The sequence below is a fragment of the Phacochoerus africanus genome, chromosome 13 (genome assembly GCF_016906955.1).
Source record: "Phacochoerus africanus isolate WHEZ1 chromosome 13, ROS_Pafr_v1, whole genome shotgun sequence".
Classification (NCBI taxonomy): domain Eukaryota; kingdom Metazoa; phylum Chordata; class Mammalia; order Artiodactyla; family Suidae; genus Phacochoerus; species Phacochoerus africanus.
The window spans coordinates 24,020,325-24,040,476 of NC_062556.1; the positions used below are offsets into that span (position 1 = coordinate 24,020,325).

General features: G+C 45.4%; 1 protein-coding gene across 3 annotated transcripts in view; it reads left to right on the forward strand.

The window, feature by feature from the left end:
- Nucleotides 1–20,152, forward strand: part of EPSTI1 (epithelial stromal interaction 1) — a 105,876-nt gene that overhangs the window by 17,021 nt on the left and 68,703 nt on the right. For 2 of the 3 annotated variants that reach the window (XM_047755645.1, XM_047755646.1), the window contains 4 exons: nucleotides 3,771–3,829; nucleotides 6,372–6,455; nucleotides 11,125–11,198; nucleotides 12,730–12,813. In XM_047755645.1, the coding sequence (XP_047611601.1) occupies nucleotides 3,771–3,829; nucleotides 6,372–6,455; nucleotides 11,125–11,198; nucleotides 12,730–12,813 (301 nt within the window). Of the gene's footprint in view, nucleotides 1–2,987; nucleotides 3,652–3,770; nucleotides 3,830–6,371; nucleotides 6,456–11,124; nucleotides 11,199–12,729; nucleotides 12,814–20,152 lie in introns of those variants that run through there. The other variant, XM_047755647.1, reaches the window with a different exon arrangement.

Sequence of the window (20,152 nt, forward strand, 5' to 3'; positions counted from 1 at the left end):
AGCTTCTCTCAGCAAAGTCCTAGCACAGAAACCCTTTTGGCCACTTCAGATCCTGTCCTTTAAGCCTCAACTTGCTCCGAGAGTTTCTACCCCTCTGAGGTCTCAGTGACTCCCCTCTGCCTTGGGTCTCTGACCACGTCCAGCATCCCACTTTGAGGCTTATTTCAGCATCTGCGTGGTCTGTTCCAGCGGTTTCCTGGCTTGTTCCTAATGAACAAGCTCTTATGTTTAAGGGGCAGGTGTCTGCTTTTTGGTATCTCCCCTCACTCCTCATAAGCCCCTAACACAATCAGTGCTCAGTTAAGTAGATGTGCTTTGAAAGTCTATCAAGAGGCTGAAGTTGGAGTTCCCACTGTGGCTCAGCAGGTTAAGAACCTGATGTAGTTTCCGTGAGGATGTGGGTTTGATTCTGGCCCTGCTCAGTGAGTTGAGGATCCAGTGTTGCTGTGAGCTGTGGTGTCAATCACAGGTGTGGCTCAGATCTGGCGTGGCTTTGGCTGTGGCAAAAGCCTGAAGCTGCAGCTCCAGTTTGACCCTTAGCCCGGGAACTTCTGTATGTTGCAGGTGCGGCCCTAAAAAGAAAAAAGAAAAAAAAAAGAGGCTGACATTAAGAAGAGTCAGATTTTATACTTTGTATATTGAGCTGAATGTTAGCTCCAGACACCCAGTTGGGCTAAGTCAAAAGTTCTGGGTTTACGAGTCCCTAGTGGCCTAGTGGTTAAGGATCCAGCGTTGTCGGTACTGTGGTGTGGGTTCGATCCCTGGCCCAGGGAACTTCTACATACCATGGGTGAGGCCCAACTTTTTTTTTTTTTTTTGTCTTTTTGCCTTTTCTAGAGCTGCTCCTGTGGCATATGGAGGTTCCCAGGCTAGGGGTCTAATTGGAGCTACAGCTGCCGGCCTACACCACAGCCACAGCAACATGGGATCCGGGCCGGGTCTGCAAGCTACACCGCAGCTCACGGCAATGCCAGATCCTTCACCCACTGAGCAAGGCCAGGGGTCGAACCCGCAACCTCATGGTCCCTAGTCAGATTCGTTAACCACTGAGCCGTGACGGAACTCCGAGGCCAAACATCTTTGAAAAGTGCTGGGTTTGAGTCTCAGCACTATCACTTAATTAACCTCTTGATCTTTGGCATAGATTTAACCTCTGTGTCTTTATCAATGATTCATTCATCTCTCAATTTCTGGGGATGCGGGACATGTTTGAAGACAGCTTGATCCATAGCAGTGGTTCTCAAAGAGGGGTCCCCAGATCAAGAACATCCTCCTTACCAGGGAACTGTTAGAAATGCAAGTTAACAGGCCACCACCCCCTTGCCTGCCCAATCAGAAACTCTGCCCTTTACAAACCCATCAAGTGATTCTGATGCCTGCTGGAGTTTAAGAATGACTGATGTGCGGAGTTCCCGTCATGGCGCAGTGGTTAACGAATCTGACTAGGAACCATGAGGTTGCACGTTTGGTCCCTGGCCTCGCTCAGTGGGTTAAGGATCTGGCATTGCCATGAGCTGTGGTGTAGGTCCCAGACGTGGCTCCGATCTAGCATTGCTGTGGCTGTGGTGTAGGCTACAGCTCCGATTGGACCCCTAGCCTGGGAACCTCCATGTGCCGTGGGTGCGGCCCTAGTAAAAACAGAAAGACAAAAAAAAAAAAAAAAGAATGACTGATGTGCAGTGGAGTAACATTTATGCTATGGTGAGAAGCTCCGCATAAGTTAGTGGACAGTGGACAAAGTTAGTGGACAGTGAGGATGCTGTCGTCATTTCATGGTTGGCATTTAAATCTAGTATCATCATCTTCTTCTATTTATTTATTTTTTTAGCACTGTACCCGCAGCTTGTGGAGATTCCCAGGCTAGGGATTCAGTCGGGGCTACAGCTACCGGCCTACCACAGCCACAGCAATGCCAGATCCGAGCCACGTCTGCGACCTATACCACAGCTCAGAGCAACACCGGCTCCTTAACCCACTGAGCAAGGCCATGGTTCCTAGTCGGATTCATATCTGCTGTGCCATGACGGGAACTCCCTTGAAATTTTTTTTTTTATGTCTTTTTGCCTTTTCTAGGGCCATTCCCTCAGCGTGTGGAGGTTCCCAGGCTAGTGGTCCAATCGGAGCTGTAGCCGCCAGCCTACACCGCAGCCACAGCCATGCCAGATCCGAGCTGCATCTGCAAACTACACCACAACTCATGGCAATACCGGATCCTTAACCCACTGAGCAAGGCCAGGGATGGAACCTGCAACCTCATGGTTCCTAGTCGGATTCGTTAACCACTGAGCCATGATGGGAACTCCAAGTATTGTCTGTTTCAACATTAAGGCTCTGCAGATTAGCTCACTGTTGCATCCTATTCCAGTTTGCAGATACTAGCCACAGCATTGCAGCTCTCAAGCTTCTATAAGGTGTGGGCATTTGAGGAGTGAAAAATCTTTCTTAGGGTGAACAAAGCCTAAGCAATGGACAAGGGATTAATTTCCAGCAGCAGCCTCCCTAGTTTTGTATTCATAACGTTGTACCCGTGCTAGGCTACACATGCAATGTCTGCTGACATACGTGAGGTAATTGGGCACCCAGCAGCCCCATTTGCATGCAAAGGTGGTTGCATACCTCCCGTTTACGAGTTTAAAATTAAAGCCTGGTTTGAAGCTAGCTGAAGGCTCACTGCTAGGAAAATAATGAGATAAGGAAGAAATGGCTTCTGCTAATCAGCACTTTTGGCCTCTACTATTCAATCCTGGCTAGTTTGTCCTTTGAAATTGTACATTCCCTGTTGGACAGAGACTCTTAAGAGTATCCAGTTGTTGTTGTTTTTTAAAGACCTACATTTATAAAGTGATTGTGTTTCTCTGTAATGTTTCCCTTAACACTGTATCCGCATGTATGCCGCAGTCTGTTGCTGGGCTGTATTTTTGCTCAATGAAGTATTCATATTTTTGCGGGACTACATGCATCATCTCAAAAAGAGCCACCCCAGCAGAGACTCAAAGGCTGGATCTGTGGCATCATTTCATTGCAATCCAGCCCACATGCATCCAGCAGCGACTTTGTGCCAGCGGCTGGGCCCATACAAATCAATCAGGGGCAGTTTCTGCCCTCGAAATCTCACAATATTTTCAAAGCTTCTTGTATCTCAGTGTTGAATGTTTTTGCTTAAATGAAGGTCTTCCCTGACCCCCGCAGTGAATGGAAGTGACTCCTTGCTTGTCTCAGCTCCTGATGATGCTCAACCTGTGTCCCCAGGAAAATGAGGGGCCCAGTGGACCCAGGCCTGGAAGTCAAAACCCCAAAACACCAGTGGGCCCCGTAGATGGGCCATCAAGAGGAGGTGACTGCATTGCAAATGGCCCGGATTCCCAGTTTGTGGGAACAAAGAATGCTTAGAGTTGCCTGTACTCCCATTGTGGCTCCCAAGGATGAGAATGTCCATCTAAAGCCAAGGCAAAGGGATGTGCGCACGAGCGCCACCTGGAGGAACAATGGATCCCTACAGAGACAGTTTACCGAGAGCCAACCCCAGAAGCAGGCACTTGTCACTCTTTTTATTACCTGCTTTATCCTTCCACGTTGGGCCGTGTGCATTTGTTGTACTGTGGCAATTGGATTGTAAGCTCCTGGAGAACAGACTTTGGTCTTTAGAGGATGGTTAGTACCTTTCAGATGATAATCATCGTAACGACTGTATATTATCAGGAACAATGTCTAGTGGTTTATATGCCTGAATAATTTCTTGTAATAAATTATTTTTTATCTCTTCATTCTAGCACAGGCGCATATACCTTGATAACACCAAGCGAAAAGCGAAGAAGCGAGCTGCAACGGAGTACGTGTATTATCTACCATTCAGAATATTTCTGTTTCTTATAGAGTGGAATTGATTGGCTTTGGCCTGCAGGATTTCTCTTTTCTAATGTTTATAGACTCACCAGATCACATTCTTTTTTCCGTTTTAACTTTAGTGGTTTTAATGATACATTTTAGAATGATTCTTTTGTTAATGCTTCTAAATTTGTTTCTCTATGTTAATTCGCAGAACTCAGGCCAGTTATAAATCTGAAGTTTTTGTTAGGTTTAAACAATTTCATGCCTATTGGCAATAGACTGATCTAGTTCCTGGAAAATTGGACTGACTGCAGATATTTTTACAGGACTATGAACATTTTTGAAACAGACAAGTGATATATGAAATAGATTATAAAATAAATTGTCTCTTTCTGGATCTGTCACATTCCTCCTCCTCCTCCTTCCTCTTTTTTTTTTTTTTTTTTGTCTTTTTAAGGCCGCAGCCACCACACATGGAGGTTCCCAGGCTAGGGATTGAATCAGAGCTGCAGCTGCAGGCCTACAAGGCAGCCACAGCAACGCCAGATCCAAGCCACATCTACAACCTACACCACAGCTCATGGCAACACCAGATCCTTAACCCACTGAACCCCACCAGGGAGTGAACCCACATCCTGATGGATGGTAGTCAGGTTCGTTAACCACTGAGCCATGTTGGGCTCCATTCCTTCTCAATGGAATTTTTCTTTAGCCTCTGTGCTCCCATAATTTTGTAGCTATCAGAGTCTATCTTCTGCTGTTTTTATTTGTGACTTCACATTCCTTCTCTAGATTATAAGCTCTTTGAGGGCAGGGGCTATGTCTTACTCATTTTTTGCTCCTTGTACCTAGTGGGTATATAACATGCTTAATTGAAGTTATAGAGAAATATAAATGCTGCCATTTAAAGTTACAGCATCATACTTTAGATCTGGAAGGAGGGAGTTCCCGTCATGGCTCAGTGGTTAAGGACCCTGACTAGTATCCATGAGGATGCGAATTTGATCCCTGGCCTTGCTCAGTGGGTTAAGGAACCAGCATTGCTGTGAGCTGTGGTGTAGGTCACAGATGTGGCTCAGATCCTGGGGGCTGTGGCTATGGCATAGGCTGGTGGCTATAGCTCTGAGTAGACCCCTAGTCTGGGAACTTCCATATGCTATGAGTGCAGCCCTTGAAAAAAACAAAAACAAAAACAAAAACAAAAAAAACAAAAAAAAAAACGAGGAAGGACAACTAGAGTCCATTTAGTTCACAGAGAAGTTCTGAGGCTTGTTCAAGTCCAACTGTGGGGCTAGCACTGAGATTCTGTGCTCTCCTTTACTAACCTTGAGAAGAAATTTAATTTGGTGATGACTGATGGGCATAAAGGCAAAACAGGAAAGCAGCTCTTTAAAGGCATCCACTGGCCAGGAAGTCCTCTGTGTGGTCCATCTGGGGCTGGGCAGCATTTGACAGTCACAGCGGTGCAGACATAGTGACTAGGTACTGCCTGCCTTTGACCAATGGAATCCCAAAGATTCTGGCATTTCACAAGCTTTTGATTTAAATAGTTAAGAGGAATTTAAGCCTCCGTGCAGTCTGGATTTTTGAGATGCTTCAGAAGGTTTTTTTTTTTCCCTTCTAATAATGAAGAAAACATGGGAAATGGATGTTTGAAATAATCAGGTCTACTGGGAAGCGGCATAGTATCTCTGGCGCCCCCTGCTGCCAGTCAGTGAATAAGCTCTGCTTTACATACAAAGACAGTGAGCTTAGCCTCTTGGTCCCAAGTGTCTGGAATCCGAGAGCCCTCATTCCTTGCGGTTTACTGTAAGCTTGGGGAATAGTTACAATACAGGGAATGCGGGCATCAGAGTTCTATGGGGATCTGTGTTTACTGTGTGTGAAAAGTTCGTATTGACACATGAATGATTTGCACATATTCTCTAAACTTAACATTAAATGATACAGAGTTAAAAAATTTTTTTTCTATTAAAGTATAGTTGATTTACAGTGTGATATAGGTTTTTAAACATGCCAGAATGGGAGGGAAAACTAAACGTCTTTATTTAGTAGGAATTCAGGTTGTTTTCGAATTTATTTTTTGTCTTTTTAGGGCTGCACCCCGCGGCACATGGAAGTTCCCAGGCTAGGGGTCGAATTAGAACGTAGCTGCCGGCCAACACCACAGCCACAGCAACGGGGGATCCAAGCTGTGTCTGCGGCCTACACCACAATTCAGGGCAATGCCGGATCCTTAACCCACTGAACGAGGCCAGGGATCGAACCTGTGTTCTCATGGATGCCAGTCAGATTTGTTTCTGCTGAGCTACGATGGGAACTCCCTGTTTTCACATTTGAGCCTTCTGTGCAGACTCTTGGAGAAAAAGTGCCTTAGGGTGACCCCAAGGGGTTAGGACTGGGTGATGCCTTGCTTTTCTGGATATTTTGCCCACTCATGTTGCATGTAGGTCATTGTCCATCTGATGGTGGTTCTTTTCAAGGGGCCAGTTTCCTTTTCACACTCTAATAATTGATGATTTGCTATTTTTCACCTGGCTTAGTGGCTGCGAAAGAGCTGGAGGACCTGGAGAGGTGGAAGGAGCAACAGAGGGCAAAGCCCATTCACCTGGAGCCCAGGCGGTTAGGTAAGCCAGCGAGCCAGTTGCCTGGATGCAGGAGGGCGGGGCCACCCAAGGATCCTGTTAGCATCTTGCCTGCATCTGTCTTTGAATGTACAGCATAGGTGGTTGGGTCGCTATGCTGCTTGGAAGGGAATGCATTTAAAGTCGAAACTTTCAAGGAGTTGCTGTTATGGCTTAGTGGGTTAAGAACCTGACATAGTCTCCATGAGGATGTGGGTTCGATCCCTGGCCTTGCTCAGTGGGTTAAGGAACTGGTGTTGCCATAAGTTGCAGCATAGGTCACAGATGCGGCTCAGATCCAGCGTCGCTGTGGCTGTGACGTAGGCCAGCAGCTGTAGCTCCAATTCAAGCCTTAGCTTGGGGAATGTCCATATGTGGCAGGTGTGGCCGTAAAATCAATCAATCAATCAATCAATCAAGTCAGAACGCTTGAGTGTGCAGGTATACTGTCTCTGATTTTCCAGTGCATGATGCCACAGTTATGTGGGAATAGAGTGATGGCTTAATTGCCAAATAATTTAGAGCCTCTTAGATGATCAGCTCTGAAGAAACCTTACCTGGGGCGCTGCATATGTCCTGTCACAGTTTTGACTCCCATCCTGACTGGTGCTGTCACATGCATAGTAATTGTGGCAGTTCAGTGGGAAAGGGAGAAAAAAACTGAGTGGAGATGCCAACACTAAGAAGTGAGTGCGCTGGGGACACAGGGGCAGCTCTCAAGGGAATGTCCCCTGTGTTTTCATCTGCAAAGAGAGACCTTTGGATCTGAGAGTACCTGGCAGTGTGCTCCGTTGTCTGGGCGGCCCCTGCCTGGGGTTTGGATCATTCCACACGGAAGTCAGCTCTGACTTTGCTAAGCCCGGGTCCACTAGGTCCCTCAGGCTCTTGGGGACATAGATTGAGCTATTGATTTTCATGAAACCTCTGCTGCTCTTGTTGACGAGAAGACTCTTCCTTCTTCAAACAAAGAGAGGACGAAATTCACAAAGACATCCTTCCTCTAATTTCTATCTGCCTTGGACCTAGTTAACCTCTTTGATAGGCTGAAGGCTCCCCAAATGGGTTTTCAGTTATCCTTTTGCAGATCCTGCTCAGGGAGCCAAGCACTTGCCTGGGGCATTTGGAGATATTGGTACTTATTGTCCAGGCGCCTTAACCAGAAATGAGCAGGGGTCTCATTGCCACTTTCTGCTGTATGATATATCTAGGGGCGGTCAAGGGGGAAGAGGGTAGGCGGTGCTGGCTTAAAAAAATACACAACCATGATGATGGTTGTACAACTATAAATATAATACAATTTAAAGAAAGAGCACAACCTAGGAGTTCCCGTGGTGGCCCAGGGGGAATGAACCCAGCTGGTATCCATGAAGATGTGGGTTCAATCCCTGGCGCTGCTCAGTGGGTCGGGGATCCAGTGTTGCCATGAGCTGTTGTGTAGGTTGCAGATATGGCTCGGATCTGGCGTGGCCGTGGCTGTGGCTGTGTTGTAGGCCGGCAGCTGCAGCTCTGATTCGACCCCTAAGCCTGGGAACTTCCATATGCTGCATGTGTGGCCCTAAAAAGAAAAAAAGAAAAAAAGAAAGCCCAACCTAAAAGTTGAGAGTTAAGTTTTATTGGGGGCAAAATTAGGACTTAAGCCTGGGAGGCAGCATCTCAAGTAACCCTGAGAAAACTGCTCCCAGGAGACTGGCAGGGAGGGAGGGTGTCAGGATATATGGGAGTTTTTTTTTTTGTTTTTTTTTTTGCAACAAAGGGCAGGTAATAGGAACAAAAGATTATAGAAAACCAGATATATCAAGTCTAGGAATTTAGTGCTTTTCTTTGGGAAGATGCAGAGGTCTAGGCTCTCTGAAATCTTTCCTTTGCTCTGCTTCTTAGCTCTCTCAGGCCAGTATCCTGTGTTTTGCTTTTTTTTTTTTTTAAAGTGCCACACCCATGGCCTATGGAAGTTCCCAGGCTAGGGTTGACTCGGAAACTGGAGCTGTAGCCGCCGGCCTATGCCCCAGCCCCAGCCCCAGCCACACCAGATCCGAGCCACATCTTTGGCCTACACCACAGCTCATGGCAACGCTGGATCCTCAACCCACTGAGTGAGGCCAGGGATCAAACCTCGTCCTCATGGATACCAGCTGGGTTCATTACCACTGAGCCACACAGGAGCTCCCCAGTGTCCCGTGTTTTCACAGCCTGAGTTTCCTTAGGGTTTGCTGTTAGGAGCGGCTGCAATCTGATGGCTGCTAGGTGTCAGGTATTCTTTGTTTCCTTCCTGAGTTCCCTCAGGGCTCAGGCTCACCCTTGGAGGTGGCTGCACTGACAGATGACTGTGACATCCTTTGTATTGTCCCCTTAACTACAGCCCGGGGTATTTGAAACAGCTCTGAGGTATTTGAAACAGCTCTGAAATACCGCCCCAGAGAGGAAAGCAGAGATGTCAAGATATAGGTGACAAAGGTGAAAGGACAGGTGCATGCAGGCATCCACACATTTTATCATGTTTGCTCCTGGTCTCGTGAAGGTTACTACTGGTCACGAGGAGCCGACATGCCCACGAAGGATTTTAATGCTTTTCTAGTTAGGAGGCGATGCAGGAAGTGGGCTCATAAAATCTTCTCCAACAAATATCTAACTACCAGTTTTCTTAGAACACAGAGTGCCTCACCCCTGGTTACCACCCTGAGCTCTGCTCGGAGGGTCCTGCAGGGTGGCAGGTGCAGTGGCTCAGGATTGAATGCTGATGTCAAGAGCCAGACTCCAGGTCACAGTGTGGCAGAGGATTGTACAATGTACTTGGAGATGAGTTTTATTTGTTTGCATGTTTGTTTTCCTTTTTAGGGCCTCACTTGCAGCGTATGGAGGTTCCTAGGCTAGGGGTCGAATCAGAGTGTCAGCTGCCGGCCTACACCACAGCCACAGCCACACCAGATCCCAGCCGCATATTCGACCTGCACCACAGCTTATGGCAACGCTGGATCCTTAACTCACTGAGTGAGGCCAGGGATCGAACTCGGGTCCTCATGGAGACTAGCTGGATTCATTTCCCCTGTGCCGCAACAGGAACTCCTGGGAATATCTGCGTTTTAAAGAAGCAGGGAAGAAACTTTAATCTCCAATGGTTACAGAGTTTTGACCAGCACCTAGGACTGAACTTAATGACTGAAATGACACTGTTTTAATGCTTAGACATCTAACTTTCTCCATTTTTTAAAATTCTCAGCTGCTGCCCTCTTTCTTGATCCCATAAAATCTTGGAATGGTTCTGGGAGATACTGAAGTGGCTGTAACATTAAATAAAAGCTTCATGGGAGTTCCCTTGTGGTGCAGTGGTTAGGGATTCAGTGTGGTCCCTGCAGGGGTTTGGGTCGTTGTGGCCCAGGTTTGATCCCTGGCCTGGGAACTTACACATGCTGTGGGTGCCTTGGCCAAAAAAGGGGAAAAAATAAAAATCTTCAAGCGCCCTCGCTATTTCTTTCTGAAGGCCCAAGTCCAAATAGGTATTGCAGATTTTTTTGGAATTCAGAAGAAAAAAATCTCTATGGTATCTTTATCAGCTCAGTTGTACAAACTATGATGAATGCAAATTGTTTTATTGCATCTTCTATGCCAGTGAATCTTTCAGAGAACTGACTCTTTTAGGGACCAAAGCACCAGAGAATTATTTCAAAGGAATCTTTAAAATATGCATACCAAGCTTGCAAAAACACTGGGAAATCCCTAAACAGGAATTCTTAGATGACTGTCAAGCTGCAAGGCCCCCAATGATTATAGTTTAAGAGAGCAGATGAATAATCTAACATTCGTATTTTCCTCTTGAATACCTAAAGAGAGAACAGTTAATAGTATGGATTGACAATCCTTTTTATTTTTTTCTCTTATTTGTTTTTTTCTCTTTTTTAGGGCCGCACCTGCAGCTATGGAATTTCTCAGGCTAGGAGTCGAATCAGACTACACCACAGCTACAGCAACTCCAGATCTGAGCTGTGTCTGTGACCCATACCACAGCTCACAGCAGTGCTGTATTGTTAGCCCACTGAGCAAGGCCAACTGTAGAACCCGCATCCTCATGGATATTAGTCGGCTTCTTAATCCCCTGAGCCACAACGAGAACTCTGAGCAAAGCATTTTTAAAGGCCGAATGAAGGAGGGGAGTCGTAGCGTGTGTGATCGCCCTATGCATGTATCTCTAATGGTGAGATAACAGGGCAGGGTCCCAGCCACCCTGGGGCTCCCTCAGGCTATGAGCTCGTGGCATCACGCGGTTTAGCATCTTCCACTTGGTGGGGGTTTTAGCACCTGTAAAACAACTCAGGAGTGTGCATCGGATGCTGTTATGTCAGAACTTCAGAGAGGAGCTAAAGCAGAGGATCTGGGGGGGGCAAGGGTCTGTCCGCATAGAGTCTTAGTTGGAATTCCTCCTTTTCTTTGATATGCGTCAAGTTGCGAACAGGGGTTGGACAAGACAGGGACTAATGTTTTAGGGAGAGGGGTTAATCATAACCTCGGCAGAGGAGCTCTGTTTTAGGAGGACTTGGTTTCAGTTATGTCCTTATCCGAAGGGGTGGGAAAATGTTAAAGGAACTCAGAGGGTAGGCTTATGCTGTATTTAATTAGTCACTGATGGCTGACATTTCAGCTTAACATTCGTATTTCACCTTCGTGACTCTTTCCTCCTTAGGTGGAAGCCAATCAGAGGCTGAAGTCAGGCAGAGACAACAACTCCAGCTGATACAATCTAAATACCAGAAAAAGGTCAGAATCCATCTCTTTTAGCTTACATTTGGCCAGAAATTAGAGTACCAGCACTTTCAAAGTAACCGTGAAATAACACAGACTTTACCCAAAGCATAGAACCTTGAAACCAATTGCAAAAGAAAGTCTCAAACTCAAGGAAATCAGGATGTGAGAAATAAAGGGATGAATATGGTGAATTTTTTCCCAAGCCCTTTATCAGTCAGCAGGACACTTGATAAAGGGAATTTACCCCCCTAGTTTAACTCTACTATGTTTTGAATATTTGGGTTCCAAGAACATGGATGTGTTTCCTTCATTCCAATCATGGAATAGTACATTCCCGTCATGAAAATAGTACAAAAAAATTCAGAAGCCAGCATTTTTTTTTGTCTTTTTTGTTGTTGTTGTTGTTGTTGCTATTTCTTGGGCCGCTCCTGCGGCATATGGAGGTTCCCAGGCTAGGGGTCGAATCAGAGCTGTAGCTGCCTGCCTACCCCACAGCCACAGCAACACTAGATCCGAGCCTCGTCTGCAACCTACACCACAGCTCACGGCAACGCCGGATCGTTAACCCACTGAGCAAGGGCAGGGACCAAACCCGCAACCTCATGGTTCCTAGTCGGATTTGTTAACCACTGCGCTATGACGGGAACTCCAAGCATTTTTTTTTTAAATAAACTTTTTTTTTTTTGGTCTTTTTGTCTTTTTAGGGCTGCACCCACGGCCTATGGAGGTTCCCAGGCTAGGGGTCCAATCAGGGCTGTAGCTGTCAGCCTACACCACAGCCACAGCAACGAGGGATCCAAGCCACATCTTTGACCTACACCATAGCTCACGGAAACGCTGGATCCTTAACCCAATGAGCAAGGCCAGGGATCAAAACTGTGTCCTCATGGATGGCTAGTCGGGTTCACTAACTGCTGAGCCACGACAGGAACTCCTACGGTAAACTGTTGTTAAAAAAAAGTGAGTAATCAAGAAAAATGATCTCCTCTTTCTTTCCCTCTACCTGGGCTGGTGGTAGGGATGGGCTGGGGGCAGCAGAGACAGAGAGACATAGACCAAGGGAAAAAAAACACACAAAAATGTCCAGGAGTTCCTGTCGTGGCTCAATGGTTAACGAATCTGCCTAGGAACCATGAGGTTGCGGGTTTGATCCCTGGCCTTGCTCAGTGGGTTAAGGATCCAGCGTTGCCGTGAGCTGTGGTGTAGGTCGCAGACTCGGCTTGGATCTGACATTGCTGTGGCTGTGGTGTAGGCCGGCAACTACAGCTCCGATTGGACCCCTGGCCTGGGAACCTCCATATGCTCTGGGTGCGGTGCCAGAAAAGACAAAAAGAAAAAAAAAGAAATTTCCTGGGCAGAAGCTGGAGCCTGACCGTTCTCTGTGATCTAAGTAGCTTAAAGAACCAACCTATCATCAAGTGAGCTATAGCACAAACAAGACTGTAATTTGCCTTTCATCATAATATTGTGTTCCAGAACTTCAGACTGAAAAATAGTAACTGTTTTTTTTTTTTTTGTCTTCTGTAATCTCAATACAATTTAGCTAAAAAGAGAAGAACAGATAAGACTCAAGAAGGAAGCTGAAGAAGCTGAAATCCAAAAAATGAAGGTCATTCAGAGAGAGAAGGTAAGACAGCGGAAAGGATGGTGGGCTCCCCCTTCTGAGGCCCCAGCTTCTCACCTAGACACTGTTTCTTTTGTTGTTGTTGTTGTTGCATGGTCATTTCTCTTTTTTGTTTTAGGGCCGCACCCATGGCATATGGAGGTTCCCAGGCTAGGGGTCTAATCGGAGCTGTAGCCTCCAGTCTATGCCACAGCCAGAGCAATGCAGGATCTGAGCCGTGTCTGCAACCTACGCCGAAGCTCATGCCAACGCCAGATCCTTAACCCACTGAGGTGAGGTCGGGGATCGAACCTGCAACTTCATAGTTCCTAGTCGGATTTGTTAACCACTGCGCTATGATGGGAACTCCCCTAGACACTGCTTCTGTACAAAGCAATTAGTCCTCCCAAGAGCCTATACAGTATTCTCATTTCCCAAGTGTGCAAATGAAGAAACTGACAGAGGATTAGGTAACTTGCCCAAGGGCTCAGCCAGTGAATAGAAATAGGATTTGAATCCAGGCTGACTGATCTCCTCTCGGAACTTGAGTTGTTTCTTTTCACGCCATCTCCCCTCCCAGCCGAATGATCAAAGGAGCAGCTGTATATTTGGCCAGAAGGCACAGTAGTTCGTCTCAATGGCCATCAGTGGTACACTGTCATATTTATATCCCAGTATTGAATTTTCCTGGGTGCGTTTTATTTTTTTTTATTATTATTTTTTTGCCCTTTTTTTTTTTTTTCTCAGGGCCGCACCTGCGGCATATGGAGGTTCCCAGGCTAGGGGTCTCAAATTGGAGCTTTGGCCACCGGCCTGCACCACAGCCACAATGCGGGATCCAAGCCTCGTCTGCAACCTACACCACAGCTCACGGCAAGGCCGGATCCTTAACCCACTGAGTGAGGCCAGGGATTGAACCCAAATCCTCATGATTCCTAGTCGGGTTTATTAACCACTGAGCCACGAAGGGAATTGCCCTTGGGTGAGTTTTAACTAGGTGAACATCTCTCTCTCACTGATAAAAGAAAAAGCATACTTTTGCATTTTAGCATTAGTGATAGGATCTATTTGAAACCTCAAAGTGATGTTTTTAGTTTTGATACTCTTTCTGGGGCTTGGGGAAAAAAATCTCTTAAAAATGCTCATCTGCAAGAGAAGGGAGAAAGTCGTATTCTTCCGTCCCCTCCCCCTCCTCCTGCTCCCATTTCCCATGAAGTCTTAAGTTCAGCTTTTGGGGTTTTCTTATACTCTTTTTTAAAAGATTATTTTCCATCATGGTCTATCCCAGGAGATTGGATATAGTTCCCTGTGTTATACAGTAGGACCTTATTGTCTATACTCTAAATGTAATAGTTTGCATCTGTTCACCCCAAACTCCCAATCCATCCCATTCCTTCCTTCATCCCCCTTGGCAACTATAAGTCTGTTCTCTATGTCTGTGAGTCTGTTTCTGTTTTGTAGATAGGATCATTTGTGCCATATTTTAGATTCTACATGGAAGTGATAATCATATGGTATTTGTCCTTCTCCTGACTTCACTTAGTATGAGAACCTCTCATTGTATGACATCATTTCATTCCTTTTTAATGGCTGAGTAGTATTCCATTGAATATGTATACCACATCTTTATTCATTCATCTGTCTATGGACATTTGGGTTGTTTCCATGTCTTGGCATTGTGAATAGTGCTGCTATAAACATAGGGATCATGCATCTTTTTGAATTATATTAAGCTTAGTAGATTTTAAATGTTGGAAGTTTGGAGGCAAGAGGTTGATTCCTCGTAGTGATGACCAAGTATGACTTCTGCTGCAGGTATAAATCATGAAAACACAATTCTTTTTCCTACTGTCTATCTGTATCTTCCTCTTTCTTTTTTTTTTTCTATGAAGATTGTTAGTCAAAATTTAAACCTATTCACAAAGCAATAGATTTTTTTTCTCTTTTTTTTTTAAATTTTATTTTCCCACTGTACAGCAAGGGGGTCAGGTTATCCTTACATGTGTACATTACAATTATATTTTTTCCCCCACCCTTTCTTCTGTTGCAACATGAGTATCTAGACAAAGTTCTCAATGCTATTCAGCAGGATCTCCTTGTAAATCTATTCTAAGTTGAGTCTGATAAGCCCAAGCTCCCAATCCCTCCCACTCCCTTCCCCTCCCATCAGGCAGCCACAAGTCTCTTCTCCAAGTCCATGATTTTCTTTTCTAAGGAGATGTTCATTTGTGCTGGATATTAGATTCCAGTTATAAGTGATATCATATGGTATTTGTCTTTGTCTTTCTGGCTCATTTCACTCAGTATGAGATTCTCTAGCTCCATCCATGTTGCTGCAAATGGCATTATGTCATTCTTTTTTATGGCTGAGTAGTATTCCATTGTGTATATATACCACATCTTCCGAATCCAATCATCTGTCGATGGACATGTGGGTTGTTTCCATGTCTTGGCTATTGTGAATAGTGCTGCAATGAACATGCGGGTGCACGTGTCTATTTTTTAATCAATTAGAGTTAATAAAGCTAAAAGATGCTGGCTTATGGAACGTGCAAGATATATCTTTTTTTCCCCCAAGGAGCGCTCTACCTGGCTGGGGAGCAGACTGTCTTTCCAGAAAGGTGTTCTGTTGTGCTGTGTGTCCTTGGATGGGCCCCTTTCTGTCTCTGAACTGTTCCTGTAAAATGGGTCCATAAGCCCCAGCTCCTCTTCTCCCAAGGCTACAAGCATCTGTGAATGTAGAGATGCTACATCTGTGGAAATGTAGGTTCTGGGGGGTGGAGCTAAGATGGGACCTACACATGAGGAAATGTAACAAATGCTGGAGGTATTCAAAGAAAGAGCACAGGAACTTTGTTTACTAAATTTGATTCACCAATTCATTTCCAATTCATCAGATACTATCCTTCCTTGCAAAGATGCTCATGATAGCTTTTTAAAACCTTTCTCTCTCTTTCTGCTTCTCTGTTCCTCACTCTTTTCCATTTAACCCCCTGCCCCATTTTCTCCTTCAAAGGAAGGTTCAGACTTTGGTCTCGTGCTTGTAGAGGCGTTTCCTTTTTGTAGTGTAGTGTTTCTGCATTTCAGGTGGAGCTAAGAAAAGCATCAAATTGTTACTACTAAGTTAAGAGGCTTGCAGATCCTGAGGAATTATTGTGGTATAAACTCTTATCCTAAAGGTGATTTATACTCGTAATTGGCTGTCATTTAATACTCATAATTGGCTGGGTTATGGGTCATTTAGAGCACCTTTCTTTATGGGTCAAATTATGTATACTATTCATAAATGTTTGTGGCTGAAACAGTTTTCTTTCAAATTGAGTAAAAGCAGCTTTTCCCCCTTTCCTAGTTATACCATAACACTAGATAGATGTACAGCGAGCATTAATCACAGACATCTTTTTTTTTTTTTTTTTTGCTTTCTAGGGCCACACCCTGGGCATATGGATGTTCCCAGGCTAGGGGTCGAATCAGCCACAGCAACATGGGATCGGAGCCACGTTTGTGCCCTACACCACAGCCACAGCAACGTGAGATCCTTAACCCACAGGGCCAGGGATCAGACCCACATCCTCATGGATGCTCATCAGCTTCATTCCTGCTGAGCCACAATGGGAACTCTGTCTTTTTCTCTTTGACTTTACTTGGTGTGATCATCTCCAGGTCCATCCAAATGGAGGCAGGTCGACAGAATCCGCATTGGAACAAGCTCCCCAGGCAGTTCTGGTGCACCAATAGGGCTGAGGAGCATTAATCTAAACTGCCTCCCAGAGAAGGAGGAACCAACCCTGGTCCTGCCACAGACTGGATTTCTCTGGCTAATTGGCCTGCACTGGCACCCTGACCTAGCGCTTCCTGTTGTATATAAATCTGTGGCTTTTCATATTAAATGTGAGCCCGTTTAGTAGGTTGTGTCACATAAAAGAAAAATGGACATGAGCCATCTAGAAATGGCATGCGTCACATTGCCAGTGTGAAAATGGCCAAGGGAAGCGATAATGACTGTGCCAATGGAGCATTTAGTCTTAAAAAATGCGCGGCACACACACACGGACACCAGCTTGCAAAATACCACCCTCCTCCCCAGGCGAATGGCGGCTGCCCAGGAACTCTGAGCCAAGCAGAATCCAGGCAGCCTCTTGCCACCTGCAAGCCCCTAACTTGGCCTCTTGGTATTCACTCCCCTTGCCCTTCAGTTTGTCCTGTCCCAGGAGGCATCACCCGGGAACACTGGGTCTCTTTCTGAGTGGTCGCTACCTGTGTGTGCTGGAGGGGAGAGTAAACTACACTCCCTGCTGGTACATATGCATGGTCTTTGACTCCCCCCCCCCCTTTTTTTTCTTCTCTTTAGGGCCGCATCTATGGCATATGGAAGTGTTCAGGCTGGGGTCGAGTCAGAGCTGCCGCTGCCAACCTACACCCCTGTCACAGCAATGCCGGATCCTTAACCCACTGAGCAAGGCCAGGGATCGAACCCGCAACCTCATGGATATTAGTCAGCTTCTTAACCTACTGAGCCACAAGGAACTCCCTGTTCTTTGATCCTTAATGAGCATAAAGATATGAAGGGCAGCCAGTCTTCAGCATCTGATCATGTCAATGGGACCCAAGAAGAGTTCATCCAATGGATCACGGGGAACTTTGCGGAGGGCGCTGGGATGCTCCTGCTAAACTCGTATTCCCTATACTGGAGTATATTGGTATGATGGAATCTTCCAGTGGTGTCCTGGGGCCTCCTTGTACCAGCTCGTGAGAGTAGATGGTTACATTTTTGTGGGCTAGTTGACTTCATGTTGGTTGATGGACCATGAGAGAGTATTTTCATCACAGAAATCAGTAAATGCTGCACATCAAGCCCCTCCCCACCCCCACCTCCATCCCCGCCTTCGTCACTAGAGCTGGTTAATTTATCAGCACACAGCTTGGCCGTAAAGGAAAGGAATCCTCCCTCCCTCTCTCCTACCACCCACGTTTCAAACGAAGCCTCAGAGGGCTAAGGGAGGGGAGGCAAAGATTTTAGGAGTTATCTGGCCTGTTATGTGTCTGATGGTTATTGATTTAAAAGTAGATTACAGCCCACGTGGTAGGCAGAATAATGCCCCTTTCCCTGCCCCTCCATATTCGAATCCCTGGAATCTAGGACTGTGTTCTGCTACCTGGCAAAGGGGACTTGAGTTTGCAGGTGGAATGAAAGTTGCTAATCCACTTCACCTTCAAATAGGGAGGGCTCTTGCATTATTCAGGTGGGTCCAATGTCATCCCAAGGGTCCTTACATTGGAAGAGGGAGGCAGAAGATGGACAGCCTGAAAGACGGAGCTGGGGAAAGGTTCAGCCTGCCCCTGCTGGCTTGAAGGTTGAGGAAGGCCATTGGCTAGAAGAGACTCAACCTATGGGTGGGAGCTACAACAACCCTAACTGTGGTACCCCAACCTCTACCCTGACCAGGGGGAAGACTGACGTCTTAGAATAGCAGAGCAGGTAAATAAACGATATGATTCTGGAAATAGAGTTTTCATGGTATGAGTGGAGAGAAGACGCTGCTGTCGTGTTTGGAGGGAATTCATATTGCCTTGTTGACAGGACAGCTGCTCTTGGTACTAGAATCCTCAACATCAGTACTCTAGCACTGTAAGATTGCTTTTTTGTTTTTTTTTTAATTTTTAAAATTGTTATTTCCCAAATACAATTTTTTTCCCCTACTATACAGCATGGTGCAGCACTGTAAGATTGTTAATATATATATATATATTTTTTGCTTTTGTCTTTTTAGGGCTGCGCCCACGGCATATGGAGGTTCCCAGGCTAGGGGTCGAATCGGAGCTGTAGCCGCCAGCCTAGGCCAGAGCCACAGCAACTCGGGATCTAAGCCGTGTCTGCAATCTACACCACAGCTCACGGCAACGCTGGATCCTTAACCCACTGAGCGAGGCCAGGGATCGAACCAGCAACCTCATGGTTCCTAGTCGGATTTGTTAACCACTGCGCCACGACGGGAACTCTAAGATTGTTAATAATTTTGTGGGGGCTTTTTTTAGCATCAGATTTTGGTTTATTGATTTATTTTTTCCTTTAAAAATTTTTTTCCAAGTCTCGTTGATTTACAGTGTTAATTTCTGCTGTACAACGAAGTGATTCACCTGCAGTTATAAGCCACTAAGTTTGTGGTTGTTATAGCAGCAATAGTAATCTAATACAACTCATGTGGTTTTATAATGTATTAATGTCTCTTCCTGGAAATCTATAAAGCAGAGAAAATATTCCTAAAATATTACTGCATCGGTGAAATAAAGTCGTTAAATAAATAAAACAGCAGCATAACACATGCAAGTACTTTCTCTGCCACTGGATCTTACAGCATAGTAGACAAGTTTTCATAAATCCTCACAGCAAGCCTTGCACTTGAATTTAGTGCAGTGGGAATAAACCTCCACCATGCTTTTCCCTCATAATCATGTTGATGAATTAAGTAATAATTTGATTTTTTTCAGACTTTCATCATGTAAATAAAAATCTCCCAACTCCATGTTAGAGACCTTCCCTACTTCTTGGATTTCTCTTTTTCTGCCTTTGATCTATTTAGGTTTGAAGTAATATTCTATAGTGATATATGGTTTATAAAGACTTTTGTATAATTCTCCCAATCTTTTAGGTCCTCATAAGCTCAGAAAAAGGAGTTCTTCTTGTGGCTCAGCCGGTTAAGACGCCACCATAGTGAGGATGCAGGTTCAATCCCTGGCCTTGCTCAATGGATGAAGGATCTGGCATTGCCGCAAGCTGTGCTGTAAATTACAGAGGCGGCTCGGTTCCGGCATTGCTGTGGCTGTGGCATAAGCCAGTGGCTGCAGTTCTGAATCGACCCCTAGCCCAGGAACTTCCATATGCCACAGCTGTGGCTGCACAAAGAAAAAAAAGAAAAAGAAAAATGCAGAAAGGGCAGGAAACCAGGTAGAGAACAGAGTAGCAAACTAAGTCTTCCTTTGCTCTTTCCACTCAACTATAAAGTCGTAATGCTGATGAAATTCTGTGGAGCAGGAGGGATCATGGTGTTTTATGCAGACCCTGAAAAGTATCATTAGTTAGTTTTAATGCTGTAAGGCGAAGTGGGAACTGCTTGGTACCTGCCTCATTTTCTCCTAGTGTAGAAAACAAGGTGTGCCTATTTGATGCAGAGGTGCATACTCAGACGTGTTTTAAAGGAATCACACCTGTTCTTATTTCTAGGAAACAAATAGTATACCAAGGGCTGATGGCTTAAGAACAATTTCAGGGATAAAACTCAACATCAACATACAACAATTATTTTAGGATTATTTATATAAACTTGGAAAAGTTTCCATTTCTAAAAACTTTCAAGTATTTCTC